The 18278-nt window shown below is 37.6% G+C and overlaps 1 protein-coding gene across 3 annotated transcripts in view; it reads right to left on the bottom strand.

The window, feature by feature from the left end:
* APLF (aprataxin and PNKP like factor) overlaps window positions 1-18278 on the bottom strand; it is a 98716-nt gene that overhangs the window by 77079 nt on the left and 3359 nt on the right. For 2 of the 3 annotated variants that reach the window (XM_018055443.1, XM_018055441.1), the window contains exon 2: window positions 5581-5652. In XM_018055443.1, coding sequence (XP_017910932.1) covers window positions 5581-5652 — 72 coding nt within the window. Of the gene's footprint in view, window positions 1-5580; window positions 5653-12444; window positions 12509-18278 lie in introns of those variants that run through there. The other variant, XM_018055442.1, reaches the window with a different exon arrangement.

The following is an 18278-nucleotide window of genomic DNA, read 5'->3' as shown; positions in this document are numbered from 1 at the left end:
ACTATCTTAAATATAAACTAAACTGACTTTTTTTAAAAAAGCATGTATGTTATGTGTATGTGTGGCCAGTTTAGAAAGTGTTTAATAACAAAAAAGAAAAGGAGACTGAATTAAACTTATATTTAAAAAATATAATCAATAACTAAAAATCTTTCCAATTCTTCCCCCAAACCAGACTTAAATATTTTTAAAGATTCTTTTTAATATTAAAACTCTGAGACCAAAAAAAGATTGAAGGCTCTGATTCCTTCAATGAGGCTAGCAGAAAAGGGCAAGGAAAATACTGACAAAGCCAAACCCACAGTAAATAAAAGATACAAGCTACCTGTATGAGAGGTATACATGAGGTATGTGCCTTTGCACAGATCCATGTGATTATAGATATGAACTTAAATGAGTATGCTGTATTCTTCAAAGTGGTACAAAGGATGCATTATCCCTGAAAGAATGGAACTAAAATACAAATCAATTTCCAATAGCTTTCTCTTGGAATTATCATTAAATATTAAAGAAAGATTAATGTGTCAAAAAAAAAGAACTCTTCAATATTGTGTGATTTTTTTCTTAATTTAGAAAGTTATTTTTTTTAAAACAAAATGAGTTGTGGAAAAGCTGCTGTAGTATCTTATAGCTATTTTACAAGTACACTCATAATTTCATGGGAGAAAATAATCACAACTCAGAAATTTCATTGTGCAATAGAAAAAATACAATCACTCAAAGCTATATATTTTGAGAACCAATATAAAATGGCAAAAAATAAATATCTTTTGCAATTTAAAGTTATAGAATTACTCCTTCAGTCATCCAAGAACCAAGAAGTAAGTTTTTATTAAAATGAAATAAAAGCACTGATAGCTATGAATTCACCCGGAGGATATAACTAACCACTGGCAATACAGTCATTTATAGAGAACACTGTCATTTTGCCTTCATAATGCATTTTCTCCCTGCTGATACCAGACTGTAGATTAAATTTAAATGACACACAAAAAAGCTAACATCATCTCCTCATGAGTTAATATTATCTCCTCATGCAGTATTTCCTAAAACTACTAAGTGTTACAGCCTTTTCTAAAGGGAAATATTAGAAGGGGAAAAAAGAGACAGATTCATCCAATCTAAAAGTCTAAATTAGCTCTTGCCCTAATTGCATTCATGTATCACTGGCAAAGCTACTTTATTTAATTTGAGGGAAAGCAAAAAAGTATTTAATTACTGAAACATAACATTACAATATTTAATTACATAAAGATAACTGTGAAATATATAGCTTATGGAAGGGATCATCATAACAAAATATTTGCTCTATTTATTTATGCAATTTTACAAAGCTTTTTAAACTAAAACTTCTCTCCACATTTTATTATAGTGCATATATAATCTGCTTAAGTAGATAAAATAATTTGTAATTGACTAGGAACAGAGAATAAGTGATATTTAGCATTATGATAAAGACTAGAAGTTATCTGTCCATCTCACACTCATTACTACTGATCTTAAACTTTATTGCCAAAGTCTGCATTAGAATTCCTCTAAATTTCTGTACATCACACTTTGAAGGTACAGCAACAATAAGAGGCTGATTAAATAAATAAATCTATTTCAAGGGGATAGTTATTTTATTGACACTATATTAATATAAATAAGAAATCAAGCATTAGAAATAAAGCAAAGAAACTAGACATATGTCACTAAATCCAAGTGTCAGTTTTCCTTCAACTAATATAATGTGAATTTAATAATTTTGGGAATAAAGCACAAATTTGGGTTTGATTTGGGTTTGGAATCAAATTCTAGTATTAGAACTGCACATTTCCTTAAAAACACTTTTCTTGTGTCTTCCAGTGTTTGGTAGTCTGGCATTACAGAAATAGCTGCTGTAGTATTCATAACTTTGTTCATGTTATAAATATTCCATAATAATTTTTCAGAGAGGTAACTAATGTAAGGCAATATGTATAGACCCACACTCAGTTTAAGAAGAATATTACCATTACCTTTGATGTCCCCCGTCTTTCCCTATTCACTCTCTTCTCAGTTCCCTCAGACATAGCTACCCTGACTATCAGGCGTACTGGTCCCTATCCACCACCTATGTCTGACCACAGACTATACTGTTAATTTTGCAGCATGTTTCAGTTCAGTTCAGTTGCTCAGTCGTGTCCAACTCTTTGCAACCCCATGAATCGCAGCACGCCAGGCCTCCCTGTCCATCACCATCTCCCGGAGTTCACTCAGACTCACGTCCATCAAGTCCGTGATGCCATCCAGCCATCTCATCCTCTGTCGTCCCCTTCTCTTCCTGACCTCAATCCCTCCCAGCATCAGAGTCTTTTCCAATGAGTCAACACTTCGCATCAGGTGGCCAAAGTACTGGAGTTTCAGCTTCAGCATCAGTCCTTCCAAAGAAATCCCAGGGTTGATCTCCTTCAGAATGGACTGGTTGGATCTCCTTGCAGTCCAAGGGACTCTCAAGAGTCTTCTCCAACACCACAGTTCAAAACCATCAATTCTTTGGCACTCAGCCTTCTTCACAGTCCAACTCTCACATCCATACATGATCCCTGGAAAAACCATAGCCTTGACTAGATGGACCTTAGTTGGCAAAGTAATGTCTCTGCTTTTGAATATACTATCTAGGGTGGTCATAACTTTTCTTCCAAGGAGTAAGCGTCTTTTAATTTCACGGCTGCATTCACCATCTGCAGTGATTTTGGAGCCCCCCAAAATAAAGTCTGACACTGTTTCCACTGTTTCCCCATCTATTTCCCATGAAGTGATGGGACCGGATGCCATGATCTTCCTTTTCTGAATGTTGAGCTTTAAGCCAACTTTTTCGCTCTCCTCTTTCACTTTCATCAAGAGGCTTTTTAGCTCCTCTTCACTTTCTGCCATAAGGGTGGTGTCATCTGCATATCTGAGGTTATTGATATTTCTCCTGGCAATCTTGATTCCAGCTTGTGCTTCTTCCAGCCCAGCGTTTCTCATGATGTACTCTGCATAGAAGTTAAAGAAGCAGGGTGACAATATACAGCCTTGACGGACTCCTTTTCCTATTTGGAACCAGTCTGTTGTTCCATGTCCAGTTCTAACTGTTGCTTCCTGACCTGCATACAGATTTCTCGAGAGGCAGGTTAGGTGGTCTGGTATTCCCAGCTCTTTCAGAATTTTCCACAGTTTATTGTGATCCACACAGTCAAAGGCTTTGGCATAGTCAATAAAGCAGAAATAGATGTTTTTCTGGAACTCTCTTGCGTTTTCCATGATCCAGCGGATGTTGGCAATTTGATCTCTGGTTCCTCTGCCTTTTCTAAAACCAGCTTGAACATCAGGGAGTTCACGGTTCATCTTATATAGATGGAGCCATACTATATATATATATATATATATATATATATATATATATATTCTTCCAATGCATGCTTTCATCATTCAATACTTTGTTCCAGATTTTAATCTATATTTTCTCAGCTTTCACAGTTATCTTCACTGCTGTACGGTATTTCATTAAATGAATATATCACAATATATGTATTGATTTTACTGTTGGTGGAAATTTCTGTCGCTTCTGGTGTTTCACTATCATACAGTTTTGCTCTTCTGGCTCTTGTATATATCCTGTGTATGTGTGAGGTCTGGCTTGGAGGGAATACAAGCCTTCAACTTTTAGAAATAAAACCAAGCTATTTTTCAAAGTGGCTGCACCATTTGCACTTCCACCCACAGTTCACCACTATTCCACTTGTTCTACATCCTCACCAACACTTGAAATTGTTAGTCTTTGCATTTTTGCCAATCTCTTTGTGTACAATGGTAACTCATTGTGGTTTCATTTATTTCCCCGGCTAATAAGACGACTGTATGCCTGCTTTTCATGTTACTAACCATCAGATTTTCATTTCTGTAAGGTGAAACTCAAGTCTTCGGCCCATTTTTCTACTGGATTATCTTTTTCTTATTGACTGAAAGCATTTGGTATAAATTTTGGATATCATTCCTTTGTCACTTTATGTGTTTTAAATATCTTCTCCCTGTGGCATTTTTCATTTTCATTATATTTTGATCAAAAAGGTTGTTAATTTTCATGTAATTGGCTTTTTCTTTCCAATCTTTCTTTTACAGTTTCTGCTTTTTATATCTTATTTAAAAACATTTCCCTACTCTAAGGTTATAAAGGTTTTTTCTTATATTTTCTAATAGTTTTATAATTTTGACTTTCACATTTAATCTAACTGGAATTGATTTTTATGTATGGTTTGAGGTACAAGATCTAATTTTTTTTTCCCCAAAAAAACAACAAACTGTCCCAGTATCATTTATTGATAAGAAATCCTCTTCTCCACTGACAGGCAATGACAGTTATGGCCCAAATCAAATGAGCACATACACAAGCCTGAATCTAAGATTTCTTTCAGTTTTAAAGCTCTATTCAACTGAAAGCACTAAAATATTTTGTGAAGATAAATCAACAATTGGTTTTAACTCCAAGAATTTTTTTTTTAAGAACACCAAATGGTAAAAAAAATCCTGACTTGGAAAATGTGATGAAAAAATACAAAAGACCCCTAATGCATAGGGTTCAAAGAACCTGAGTTCTAATTCCCACTGAACAACTTGCTGACTATGTAGAATTAGACATTCTAAGCTGTCAAAAACAACAGTACCAAGAAAAGTATAAAATTATTTACCTTTTTTTCATGTATATAATCTACACACTAAAAGTTCAGTAAAATTATACCAGATAATATTGAAAAGATAAACAAAGGTATAATTTAAGTAAATAAATGTTATCATTCCAAATTTTAGTTTTATATCTATAACCTAATGTGAAATATTTGCTCTAACTTCTAATTTTGTATCTTCCACAATTTGGTGTTCAAAAAGCAACTGTTTACTTACATAGCACAATCTAACTAAAGACCAAGTAAGGTGAAGAATGTTTTCTAAAAGGTGTCTTCTTTGATTAAGCACTGATTAAACTCCCATACAGAAATCTGACCCACTTTATAACGGATCAAGTTTAACTCAAAGAAGAAATTTTCCATTAATAAAATCACCTTTGTTTATTTTACATTATCAATACTCTTTTAAATAGTCATAGAATTTCAGAATATAGCTGAATACTTTTCATCCAAGCACCGACAACTCCAACTAAGCATCTTTTTTAAGCCAATTTGGAAAATATTCTAGGTACAGAAATCCATTAAAACAAGCCTAGAACACTTAAGTGACTTTGATTGCTGCCCCATCCCCCCAAAACTAACCATTACACCGTAGGTGCTTTCTTATAGAATCTTCTTTGTAATATCCACTCATGAACAAAATCGTAATGCATACATGAACTGGTAGTCACCTTTCATTAAAATTCTAACTACTTAGATGTAACACTGCCCCATGGGGAAAAAAGGAGCTTAAATAGTTTAAATCTTTATCTCCCAGTTATCTTCTGGCAATAAGGGAAACACACTCTAACATTAATACCCTATTTTCATAACTTTAAGAATAAGCCCCTCCAATCAGGAGCTGGAAAAAGGTGAGAGAGAAAAATTTAAAATAAATCATTAATGACATATTTACCGGTTTGATTCGAAGCTTACCATCCACCACTTCAAGAATGGCATGTCTTCTGGACACTCTCTTATCTGTTATCTACAGGGGGAAAAAAAAATTAAAATTTCAAACACAGCCACCTTCCTAAAAAAAAAAACAAAAAACAATAACAACAACAAAAAACCCCACAGCAATGTTTCTGAAATTAGTAGACTAGATATGAAATCTATTACTCATTTGATGACTGTATATTGAAATGACTGTCCTTGCTGAATACAAGGGACCTCCCAAAGTCACAGAAAAATAAACAGTGAAGCAGAGACTCAAGCTTGGAACCTAATAGATCCCAAAACCTTTCACGATCATTTCAAGACATATTTTTAGCAGGGATTATCAATAAAATTCACAAGATGAGAAAAAAAAATCTATATAATATGTATGTATCAGGAAACATTTCAAATACAGAAAATATACCGTGTGTTATAATGAAAAAAGGTCTTAACAAGCAGCAGTCGGGTAAATGTAAAAGCTGTGCACTTTTACGTTTGGTGTACACTTCTGCACACCGATGTTTAAAAATTGCTTGCCCTTTAAGTGTTGAAATTGCCAAGTAACCCTTCCCTACATGGCTATTAACACAACAGTTAAGAAGATTATCTTCATGATTTGCAGTTTTATGTAATAAAAATGTTTCAATCATCAACTTTACTTAATAGTATAATAATTTGGCCTATCTCTTCATTACCTTAGTATTTATCACTTCATCTCTAACCTTATCCACATCAGGACCAAAATTATCAGTAAAAACAGACTGCAGCAAGGCCTAAATTCAATTAAATCCACTCAGTTCAATTCAGTTCAGTCCTACTGGTTCTGCAAAAAACTTGCAAAAATACAAAACTTTCAGGAATCAGTACTCATTTTTTTAACCACAGAGCAATTCCACACTTATGGCTATTCAGTTCAGTGGCATCCAACTCTTTGCAACCTCATGGACGGCAGCACGCCAGGCTTCCCTGTCCATCACCAACTCCCCGAGAATACTCAAGGTCTTGGCCATTAAGTCAGTGATGCCATCCAACCATCTCATCTTCTGTCATCCCCTTCTCCTCCCGCCTTCAATCTTTCCCAGCATCAGGGTCTTTTCAAAAGAGTCAGTTCTTCGCATCATGTGGCCAAAGTATTAGAGTTTCAGTTTCAGCGTCAGTCCTTCCAATGAATATTCAGGACTAATTTCCTTTAGGATGGACTGGCTGGATCTCCTTGCAGTCCCAGGGACTCTCAAGTGTCCTCCAACACAACAGTTCAAAAGCATTAATTCTTCAGCACTCAGCTTTATAGTCCAACACTCACATCCATACATGACAACTTGGAAAACCATAGCCTTAACTAGATGGACCTTTGTTGGTAAAGTAATGTCTCTGCTTTTTAATATGCTGTCTAGGTTGCTCATAACTTTTCTTCCAAGGAGCAAATGTCTTTTAATTTCATGGCTGTGGTCACCATCTGCAGTGATTTTGGAGCCCCCAAAAATAAAGTCACTGTTTCCACTGTTTCCCCATCTATTTGCCATGAAGTGATGGGACCAGATGCCATTCAGATTTCCTGAATGTTGAGTTTTAAGCCAACTTTTTCACTCTCCTCTTTCACTTTCAAGAGGCTCTTTAGTTCTTCTTCACTTTCTGCCATAAGGGTGGTGTCATCAGCGTATCTGAGGTTATTGATATTTCTCCCGGCAATTTTGATTCCAGCTTGTGCTTCATTCAGCCCAGCATTTCTCATGATGTACTCTGCATTAAGTTAAATAAGCAGGGTGACAATATACAGTCTTGACGTACTCCTTTCCCAATCTGGAACCAGTCTTTGTTCCATGTCCAGTTCTAAGTTGCTTCTTGACCTGCATACAGATTTCTCAGGAGGTAGATCAGGTGGTCTGGTATTCCCATCTGTTTTAGAATTTTCCACAGTTTATTGTGATTCACACAGTCAAAGGCTTTGACACAGTCAATAAAGCAGATGTTTTTCTGGAACTCTCTTGCTTTTTCGATGATCCAACAGATGTTGGCAATTTGATTTTTGGTTCCTCTGCCTTTTCTAAATCCAGCTTGAATATCTGGAAGTTCACGGTTCACATATTGTTGAAGCCTGGCTTGGAGAATTTTGAGCACTACTTTGCTAGCGTGTGAGATGAGTGCAATTGTGCAGTAGTTTGAGCATTGTTTGGCATTGCCTTTCTTTGGGATTGGAATAAAAACTGACCTTTTCCAGTCCTGTGGCCACTGCTGAGTTTTCCAAATTTTCTGGCATATTGAGTGCAGCACTTTCATAGCATCATCTTTTAGGATTTGAAATAGTTCTGCTGGAATTCCATCTCCTCCACTAGCTTTGTTCATAGTGATGCTTCCTAAGGCCAACTTGACCTATGGCTGTGACTATCCAAAAATAGTAACATCAAGCATCACTGTAAAATAAATTCCACATACGTGACTTTTCCACAAAGCTACAGTTAATTTTTAGGACATTTTCTAAAATTAAATATCTTACAGGTGCGTGTTTGTTCACCCAGTCCTGACTCTGCAATCTCATGAACTGTAGCCTACCAAGTTCCTCTGCCCATGGGATTATCCCAGCAAGAATACTGGAGTGGGTTGCTATTTCCTCCTCCAGGGGATCTTCCAGACCTAGGGATCAAACCGGCATCTCCTGCAGCTGCTGCATTGGCAGGAGGGTGTTTTTTTTACCACTGAGACACCTGGGAAGCCTATTTAAAATACACCCATTATTAGCTACAAAGGCTAATTCTGAAAATTAAATATAAACTATTAGCCTATTCAATCAGAAAAGAGAGGATAGAAATTTGGAGGCTCCTATATTCTTCCCGTAATGTGTCTTAGTGGGCCCAAAACAGCAGTCATCTGATAATCCACTTCACCATTCACACAGATTTTATCATTTGCATAGAACTTTCACTTAAATGTTGAGCTACACCATAATGCTATCATAAATGTTATTCACATTTTACATATTGGAAATTGAAAGTCCAGAGAATTTTAGTTGCTTGTGTAGGTCACTCTTCACAGTTAGTAAGTACTCCGATTCCATAATTAACAAAAATAAATATGTGAGGAAGAGTCATGTATTATTACTCTACACCTACATGTGATCAATCAGAAATAGTTTCAAGAACTGCAAGTTATTCTGAGGTAAGGAGTAAGAAGTTTCTATTTATAACTTGGGGAGTAATATCTTATTGTTAACTTCAATTATACAAATTGATCTTCTAACCAACAGAGTAACAAACTGTCAAATATAAAACCACAACATATAATTATAGTTCCTGTAATAGTCCAACTTGGGTTTCTTTCATTTTCAAGCCATATTTTTGCAGAAAGCAATAATATAAAGGTTTAATGACCTCTAGTGGACACATGTTTCTTCAACAGTGTGATTTGACTGCAAGCTGTGTATTTCTATAGTACCCACACAAGCGCTTTAAAGAGTCTCTGAAATTAACATCATTCAGGCATTCAGCTACAACTGTCCCTTTTATGCCACACCTCTAAATAATGAGTAAGTTACAAAACAATCAAAAATTGTTACAAAACAATTCAGTTGCTCAGTGGTGTCTGACTCTTTGCAATGCCATGGACTGCAGCATGCCAGGCCTCCCTGTCCATCACCAACTCCCAGCGTTTACTCATGTCCATTGAGTTGGTGATACAAAACAGTAATTCATGCTTTTTCAATAGAGAGCTTAAAGGTTTAACAAATGATGTTTAGAGCTCATTTTAATTTCAGGATGGGGGTGGTAAGGGGCTTAAAAGAGTAAGGTCATAAACAGATCCTAAAGATCTGATGACATGCTTTGCTGTTGCTAAGTCACTTCAGTCGTGTCGAACTCTGTGCGAGCCCACCGCGGCAGCCCACAGGCTCCCCCGTCCCTGGGATTCTCCAGGCAAGAACACTGGAGTGGGTTTCCATTTCCTTCTCCAATGCATGAAAGTGAAAAGTAAAAGGGAAGTCACTCAGTCGTGTCCGACTCTTCGTAACTCCATGGACTGCAGCCTACCAGGCTCCTCCGTCCATGGGATTTTCCAGGCAAGAGTGCTGGAGTAGGGTGCCATCGCCTTTGGATGATCTGCTTTATGTAACAGCAATCAGTGCTTTTTGTGCAGAGTAAATATCTACACATTTTTATTAACATAAAAACTGTAATGGCAATTATTTATCAAGGCCACAGCACTGTTCTATATTTATCACATATATTTTTTTCCATCATCACAAAACCTGTGGAGGACACTACCGTCTTTATTTTACAGGTGAGAAACGGAATGGCAGAGAGGTTACAGAGCCAATGAGCAGAGGAGAGGGGCCAGGATTTGTGATTTAAAGACACCTTCGCTCTTAGTGCTATATTGCTTCTCTCATTATCATTATGTAAAACATCTTTTTAGATGATTTAACATCAGCTTAACTGTTTAAACTAGAATATATTTAAAAACTAGAAATAAGACAGAATGGCTATTTATTAAGCAAGTAGACATTCTGGGAAAACTCAAGCCCTAAATAAAGCTTCAAGAAGCCTTCAAAAAAAAAAAAAAAAAAAGAAGCCTTCAGACTTTCATACGGTCCTGTTTATTCTAAGAGCACACCCAAGTCTAATGAGACGAGTTATGTGAATTAACAGTTGTCTATTCACAGCAGACAATAAACTGCACAGGGTTTAGTAGAGAGTGCATTGACAGTGATGTTGGTCTGCAAGTGGAAAGAGGTTAAAGAAAAGCAAAGAAATGTAAGGACTCAGAGTAGTACACTGGTTAGAGGCTACTGGGAGTAGGTTGAAAGGCGTAACATCCTTCAAAAGGTACTAAAGGCTTACTATGGAGAACAGTATGGAAGTTCCTTTAAAAAATAAAAATAGAGCTACCCTAAGACCTGTAATCCCACTCCTGGGTATATATCCAGAGAAAAACATGATCAGAAAGGATATGTGCACCCCAGTGTTCACTGCAGCACTGTTTACAATAGCCAGGACCTGGAAGCAACTTAAATGTCCATCAACAGGAGAATGGATAAAGAAAATGTGGTACATATATACAACGGAATATTAGCCATTAAAAAAGAGTGGAAAACTGCCATTTGCAGCAACATGGATAGACAGTGTTATACTGAGTGAAGTAAGTCAGAGAAGGAGAAATATCATATGATATCCCTTACATGTGGAATCTAAAAAGAAATGATATTACTGAACTCACAAAACAGAAAAAGACTCACGTACTTAGAGGATGAACTTATGGTTGCTAGAGGGAAGGATGCGGGAAGGAACAGTTAGGGAGTTTGGGATGGACACTGCTATATTTAAAATGGATAATCAACAAGGACCTACTGTTTAGCACATGGAACTCTGCTCAATGGTATGTGGCAGCCTGGATGGGAGGAGAGTTTGGGGGAAAATGGATACATGTATACCCATGGCTGTCCGTCCCTGTTCACCTGAAATTATTACAACACTGTTTGTTAATCAGCTATACCTCAATACAAAATAAAAAGGTTTTTTTTGTTTTTGTTTTTTTTAAAAAAGATACTTACAGCTTGTCTGTTGCTAACTAATTTGCAACAGAGAAAGAGAAAGTACAGGTGGCAAAATGTTAACAAGTAAGTAATCTAAGTTAAGGTTACACAGGTGTTCTTGAACCAGCCTTTCAACTTTTCAACAGGCCTGAAATCTTTCAAAATAAAAAGTTGAGAGGAAAATAGTTCATATTTTTTAAATGTTGATATATTTTTGTTTGGTACTAAAAGGATTATCATTAGGTTATTGAAAAAGCAGTAAACATGATAGAAGCAGTGTGACATGATAATTGAAGTATGATTTAATCTGCAGCTATGCCACTGAAATAAACTTCTATCAGTTATATCTACTTTTTCTCTAAAACTTCTTTGATTTAGACTAAGCTCCACAAACTGGGAGCCAACACTCAGGAAATCACTATCTTTTTTAAATTTGTGCTCTGAAGAGTACAGGTGCCCTCCATCTCCTCAGAGTCCCTAGCACTCCCTATAATCTTCCAATTAGCCCACTCCACTCTTCTGCATACCTGGCCTCTGCAGGCATTTCAATTTGTAACTCATGATTTAAACTACACCCAAACTTTTTAGATGCCAATTCTTCACACATATCATGTATACCAGATGCTACTAGTTGCTTAATCAATATCCATTCATTTCTTCTTTAACACTAATTTTACTTAAATTTTGTTTAAGGTAACACTGAAGTGAAGTCGCTCAGTCGTGTCCGACTCTTTGCAACCCCATGGGCTGCAGCCTACCAGGCTCCACCGTTCATGGGATTTTCCAGGCAAGAGTACTGGAGTGGGTTGCCATTTCCTTCTCCAAGAGATCGTCCCGACCCAGGGATTGAACCCGGGTCTCCTGCATTTTAGGCAGACGCTTTACCATCTGAGCCACCAGGGAAGCATCGTATCCAGTTGAAAACATCCAAAAGCCGAGAAGTCCTCATCGCTGTAGATGGCTCAGATACTTATTTCGAGCCAAGCACAAACCAAAGAGTGTGTATTAACCATGTTTTCTAGTTTCTATATCTGATGCTTTGGTATCTAAGACTTTGCTGACTAGAGAAAGACTACTTCTAAAGAGACAGTAAAAGACTTACCTGCAAGGGCAACCTTCATATGCAAATGAACCCATTCAAAGCCATACCCCAACCTTGGCTTTACCTGATTTTTACACTGTCCTAACCACCCTGGCTAGCATCAGACAACGAGAGGTGGCCCTTATAGCCCAGAGTCCCATATAATTATTTAAATTAGATGATACTCTATTTCCCTTCCTTGCCCATTCATTTCCAAGAAAACCACAAGAAAGGCTTACCTGCCATTCCCCTAGCTCTGCCTTCTGCCCTCCACCAATCCTGTGTGGTCCTGTGTGGTACAGTGTGCCCTTATTTCTCTCTGGAATTGTAATTCTTTCTTCAACAACTATCATCTCTTGGTCCCTGGGCCTCACCATACCTAACGAAACAACAAAACTACATTTCAAAACAGAGTAGAGCTTCTAGGAAGACTCATGTGTTCCTGGTAAAAAGGAACAGGCTCAACTGGCCTACACCTCTTTCTTCTGCCTTTCTCCTTTTCTTCCTGCTCACATGTAGACACCTCGAAGTACAGCAGCTGCCTTATGAGTACAAACAGGAAAGCCATATGCAAAGCACGACCAAGAACAGCTGCACCAGCCCTGGACCGACTGCCCCTGAGATTCTGTTACAGAAGAAAAATGAGTTTGATTACACTGCTGTTTGTCACATTTGTTACTTGTAGCCAAAGTAATTATGATTAACACACACTACTCTAACAACTGTTATGCTGATACTGGACACTGACAGTAAACTCCTTTATACTCAGCCAGAGAAGGAATATTAGAAAACAGAAAAGTGAACTACACTGAGCATTCAAGGACAGGGACATTTTATTATTGAAAGAACTGCACAGCACACAGCAGAAGCTTAGAAAAGAAATTCTGAAGAATAGACAGGCTGAAGAATTACACTGAAATCACCCCTATTCTTTGTTAGATCACTCCTATCCTTTGTTAGCAACAGCCAAAATGATGGTAATTTTTCTTCAGATGCTATAGTAAAAACCCTTTTGCTTGAATTCTTCATGCTGTGTCTTGAATGGGGACAAAGCTCTCTGTTTTTGTTATCACATTTGTATTTTACAGTGTGGATCCCTTGTCTTTGATGTTTTGGTTTTGAATTGTGTATTTCATGTATTATGATGAAGTTTTCTCCATTTTTGAGACATGGTGTTTGTGGAAGAAAAAAAAAAGACACGAAAGCTTAAAAGAACCATTTGTGATTTCTTTGCCAAATATTTATTTTTGGCATTTACTGAAGTCAAACAAAATGAAGAGTTCCTTATGCTACCAGCAGAAATATTTAAGTGTTTTGAACCAAGGTCTCTGACCTATTTGTTTTTTCCCAAAATTCTAAAAATAAAAAACAAACCTGAATAAAGCAAAAGTAGAAGTAGAAAAGCTACTGGACCTTTCATTTCATTTTATCCATATATAATATTTACTGACATGCTACAGTCCATGGGGTCACAAAGAGCTGGACACAATTGAACAACAACAGTATTTACTGAAAACTCAACACCATTTAATTTTTCTGACAATGTTTCCTAGAGAAATTTCTGAATATCACAGACAGGAATAATATATCTCATGAAGTCAATGTTACCATTTAGCCTGGTTCCTATAAATGGAAGAACAGAAAAAGAGCAAAATTGGTTTTTTTCAGAATAAACTACATAGCAAACCAAGGACTGAGATAATAGACATTTTCTTGTACAAGGCTTTATAATTTACAGTACTTTCAAATAAGATTATCTGGTTTGTTCTATCAACAACAGACAAATTCAAACTATCATGGTAGAAAAATACAGGAAATCATCTGCCATGAGATTTGAGCCTATATTATGAGAAAATACATAAATCTAAAGAAGCGTGGGATCTAGTTAGGCATAATTGGCATAAAATTCTTTCCCCAAATTTATATTGTGTAGCAAGTAAGTAAAATGTAAAATTAAGACCCAAACTGAAGATAGACTGGTTACTCTAAACCAGCTGACACACCACAAACTCTTCTTATCTTGAGTGCTTCCCAGTATCAGGTCCAACACACACTCCAGAGCTCACACATCCACACCAAGCCTGCCATAATATTAGATGATAAATGGACCTTATTTCTCAACAGAGCAAAAGCTAGTTGATACAAGATGTTTAATATCATTGTATTTGCTGCATCAGAGTCCAACTTCTGATACTAAGAAAGGACAAGTTTGAGAAAATGGACTTGATTTTAGTCAGAGGCAGACTCCAGTTTATGAATGATCTCTCTTTAAAAAGGTTATTACTATATTGCATGTGGCCTTTGAAACCTGTCAACGTACTTTCTCCTATGACTAATGGTATAAATTAGAGTTAGTTTATCAGGCTACCTCACAAACACCTGCATAATCCACAATACTAATGAAATATGGATTGTTTAGATTTTTTTAAGTAAAATCCAGTACTTTCTGAGCTCCTAATTCAAGGTTGCTGAATTGTTAGCCAATAGAATTGTGCTGACTTGCTGCCGTTGAAATGTCAACTCACTCAACCTGTTTGGCTTGCAATTCTGCTTACACAGTGAATGCTATACAAATTTGAGAACATCATCCTTGTCTTTAATATATTATGATAGAGGCAACACAGTGAATAAAAACATAAACACAGCTCAGTAAGATAAAACAGGGTCTACATCTCCACTTGGGACTTTGGTAAAATATCCGTTAAAGACTGTTCTGTGCAAAGCATTCTACTTAGTGTGTCTAGAAGTAGTTTTCAAATCTGGTTTCTCAACAGGATCATCTTCAGAGCTTTTAAAAATACAGATACCCAGAAACTATCTACAGAATCAAATAACCAGAGAAAAGTGTTTGGACAGAGGTCTGGACGCAAGTGAGAAGGCAGCGTATTCACATCCAACAATACATAGGGGATGATAATTTAAAGACACTGACTTAGAGATAAACACATATGAAAAGCAATTCACTACACACCTATTAGAATGGCCAAAATCCAAACCACTGACAACACCAAATGCTGACAAGGATGAGGAACAACAGGAACTCTCATCCATTGATGGTGGGAATGAAAAATGGTGCAGCCACTTTGGAAGACAGTTGGCAGTTTCTTACAACACTAAACACACTCTCAATATACTACCCAGCAATTGTGCTCCTCATTATTATTTAACCAAAAGAACTGACAACTTGTGTTCACACAAAAACTTGCAGACGGATGTTTATAACACCTTTAATCATAACTGCCAAAATGTGGGAGTAACCTAGATATCCTTTGGTGGGCAAATGGATAAACTCTGAAACATCCAGACTGTGGAACATATTACTCACCATTCAAAAACCACGAAAATACATGAAAAGAAGCAAATCTGAAAAAAAGTCTACATATACATACTGTGTGATTCCAACTGCATTATATTCTGCTAAAAGGTAAAACTATGAAGATTGTTAAAGTCCAGTAGTTGCTAGGGGTTGGGAAGGGAAGGAAAGATGGACAGAACCTTAAGAATTTTTAGGGCAGTATTCTCTAATACTACAATGGTAGATACGTGTCATTACATATTAGTCAAAATCCATGGAATGTACACCAAGAGTGAACTCTAGTGTAAACTGTGGGCTTTGGGTGAAATGACATGCCAAAACAGGTTCCCCAAATGCACCACCATGGCAGGGGATGCTGACAGAGGGGAAGATGGTACATGCGTGGGGACAGAGGGTATATGAGAACTGTATTTTCTGCTCAGTTCTACTGTGAACTTAATAGAGACTATTTTTAAAAAGAAAGAAAACTAGTACATACTGTTAAATGTTTGTAAAAGTTAAACAGAATCACTGCTGTAATGTGTGATCATCCCACAAGTCTACTCGCCCTTATCCAATTACCCAATATGCCATACACTCCCCAAACTCAGAGCCTTAAGTCATACATTCATTTAGCCTGAAGGGCCCTTCCCTTCCTACCACTCACTCTCCACCTACCAAAACTCTAGCTGTTCTATCACTTCAAAGTCAGCTCAGTACGTCACTGATTTCACAAAGCCTTCTCGGACCTCGTCTAAATTGTGGGTTCCTTCCTACACCTTTCTGTAGGTGTAGGATTCTTCTGTTTGGCTCAAGGTACTGAAAAAATTTTAATGTGACCTTTTAAAAATCAGAGGTTATAGTGCAAGTTCAATGCATGAAGCAGGGCACTCAAAGTTGGTGCTTTAAGACAACCCAGAGGGATGGGAACCCACTCCAGTGATCCTGCCTGGAGAATCCCAGGGACGGGGGAGCCTGGTGGGCTGCCGTCTATGGGGTCGCACAGAGTCAGACACGACTGAAGCAACTTAGCAGCAGCAGCAGAGAGATGGGGTGGGGAGGAGGCAGGTGGCAGGTTCAAGATGGGGGGACACATGTACGCCTGTGGCTGATTCATGTCAATGTATGGCAAAAATCAAAATATTGTAAAACAATTAGCCTCCGATTTAAATAAATTTATTTTTTTAAATCAGAGGTTATATCTAAAAATCTAGATTTCTTACTACCTTTGAGAAAAACAATGACTCTGTTACCAGGTACCAACAGTTACTCCATTACCAGGAATGGGGACAAGCAGCACAAGCTACATTACAGATCCCTCTCCTTGTGGCCTCCCCAACCCGAGCAGTGCCATTCATGATACTGCTGTCGTCTACCCTTGTCTCCATGTCATTTTCCTGACTCTCTTCCACTTCACTCATTGGAAGTGTCTGTCCAGCTACCCTTTCTGGTTACTTGCTTCTGTATCTCTCGTACCCACTAAGTTTCCTGAAAGCAAGGACTTACTTCTCCTTCACTCTTCCCATCTAACTAGAGTAAATATTCATGAGCTATTTTCTGAGTTCGCTAATGAGTCAACAAAACAGGAAAAATGTAAACAATCCATCATGAATGTTGCTCCTTAGGCTTTAGCGGTTAGCAACACTGCCTCTTTACTGTATTTATAGCCACTTCAAAACTCTACGCTGTCCTTTTTACTCCTAAGTTGCAAGCAGGCTCTTTATGAGGTTTGGAAGAGTGGGTCTGAGAAACAGAAAAGGAAGAAATCATGTGCTGAAGGCCTATTATGCGCCAGGAATTATACTAGGCTCAGTAACTAAGCGAGGGGCAAAAACCCCCATAGCTAGGGGTGCTTGGCACATCCCCAGGGACAAATCTTGTTGGACCAAGTAGAACTAGCATTCCAAGACAGCGGGTGAGGTTTGGCATCAAGGAAGAACAGAGCAGGGGCTGCCCAGATGGCACTAGTGGTAGACACCATCTGTCATTGCAGGAGACATAAGAGACTGGGGTTCGATACCTGGGTCAGGAGGATCCCCTGGAGGAGGGCATGACAACCCACTCCATATTCTTGCCTGGAGAATCCCACATACAGAGGAGCCTGGCGGGCTACAGTCCATAGGGTCACACAGAGTCGCACACGACTGAAGCGACTTAGCACACACACACAGGAACAGTGCAGAGTTGCCAGGCTTGGGAGTGGTTACTTTGTATTAATATAAACTTTGTGGAACACTTAGAACAGTAGTCAACTGATGCCTGGTGAGGAGTCTGTACTGCAGCCCAGGATTATCCTCATCCCTCACTGGGCACCCCTTCCCTTTTTAATTAGAGCAATAGATTCAATTACATCTGCCTTCACGAAATCTCACTAGATACCTGGTGCTGTCCTATTTCCTTGAAAGAAAATAGATCATTAAGGAATGTGCTCTATAATCCCTGCTATCAAATAAGGAAAATGTGAAACCAGAAAGAGTAGTTTTCATTAAGAGTATAATCAGATTTAATTAAAGAAAAACCACAAAGCAAATAATTTGGTCTAATAGTATTCTGCTGAGATGCTGTAAAATCTTTAAGTAATTTTTTATTAAGATAGTTGTAGGTTCATGGTAATAAGATATTATTACAAAAAGATCTCTTGTACTGCTTACCATTTCCCCCGGCAGTAACATCTTGCAAACCTATAGTACAGCAGCACAACCAGATATTGATATTGACACAGTGAAGATACAAAACAAATTCCTCATTGCTGTTTCACAGACACACCTGATTCCCTTC

Source organism: Capra hircus, chromosome 11 (assembly GCF_001704415.2).
Source record: "Capra hircus breed San Clemente chromosome 11, ASM170441v1, whole genome shotgun sequence".
Classification (NCBI taxonomy): domain Eukaryota; kingdom Metazoa; phylum Chordata; class Mammalia; order Artiodactyla; family Bovidae; genus Capra; species Capra hircus.
This window is presented reverse-complemented; position numbering and strand designations above follow the sequence as displayed.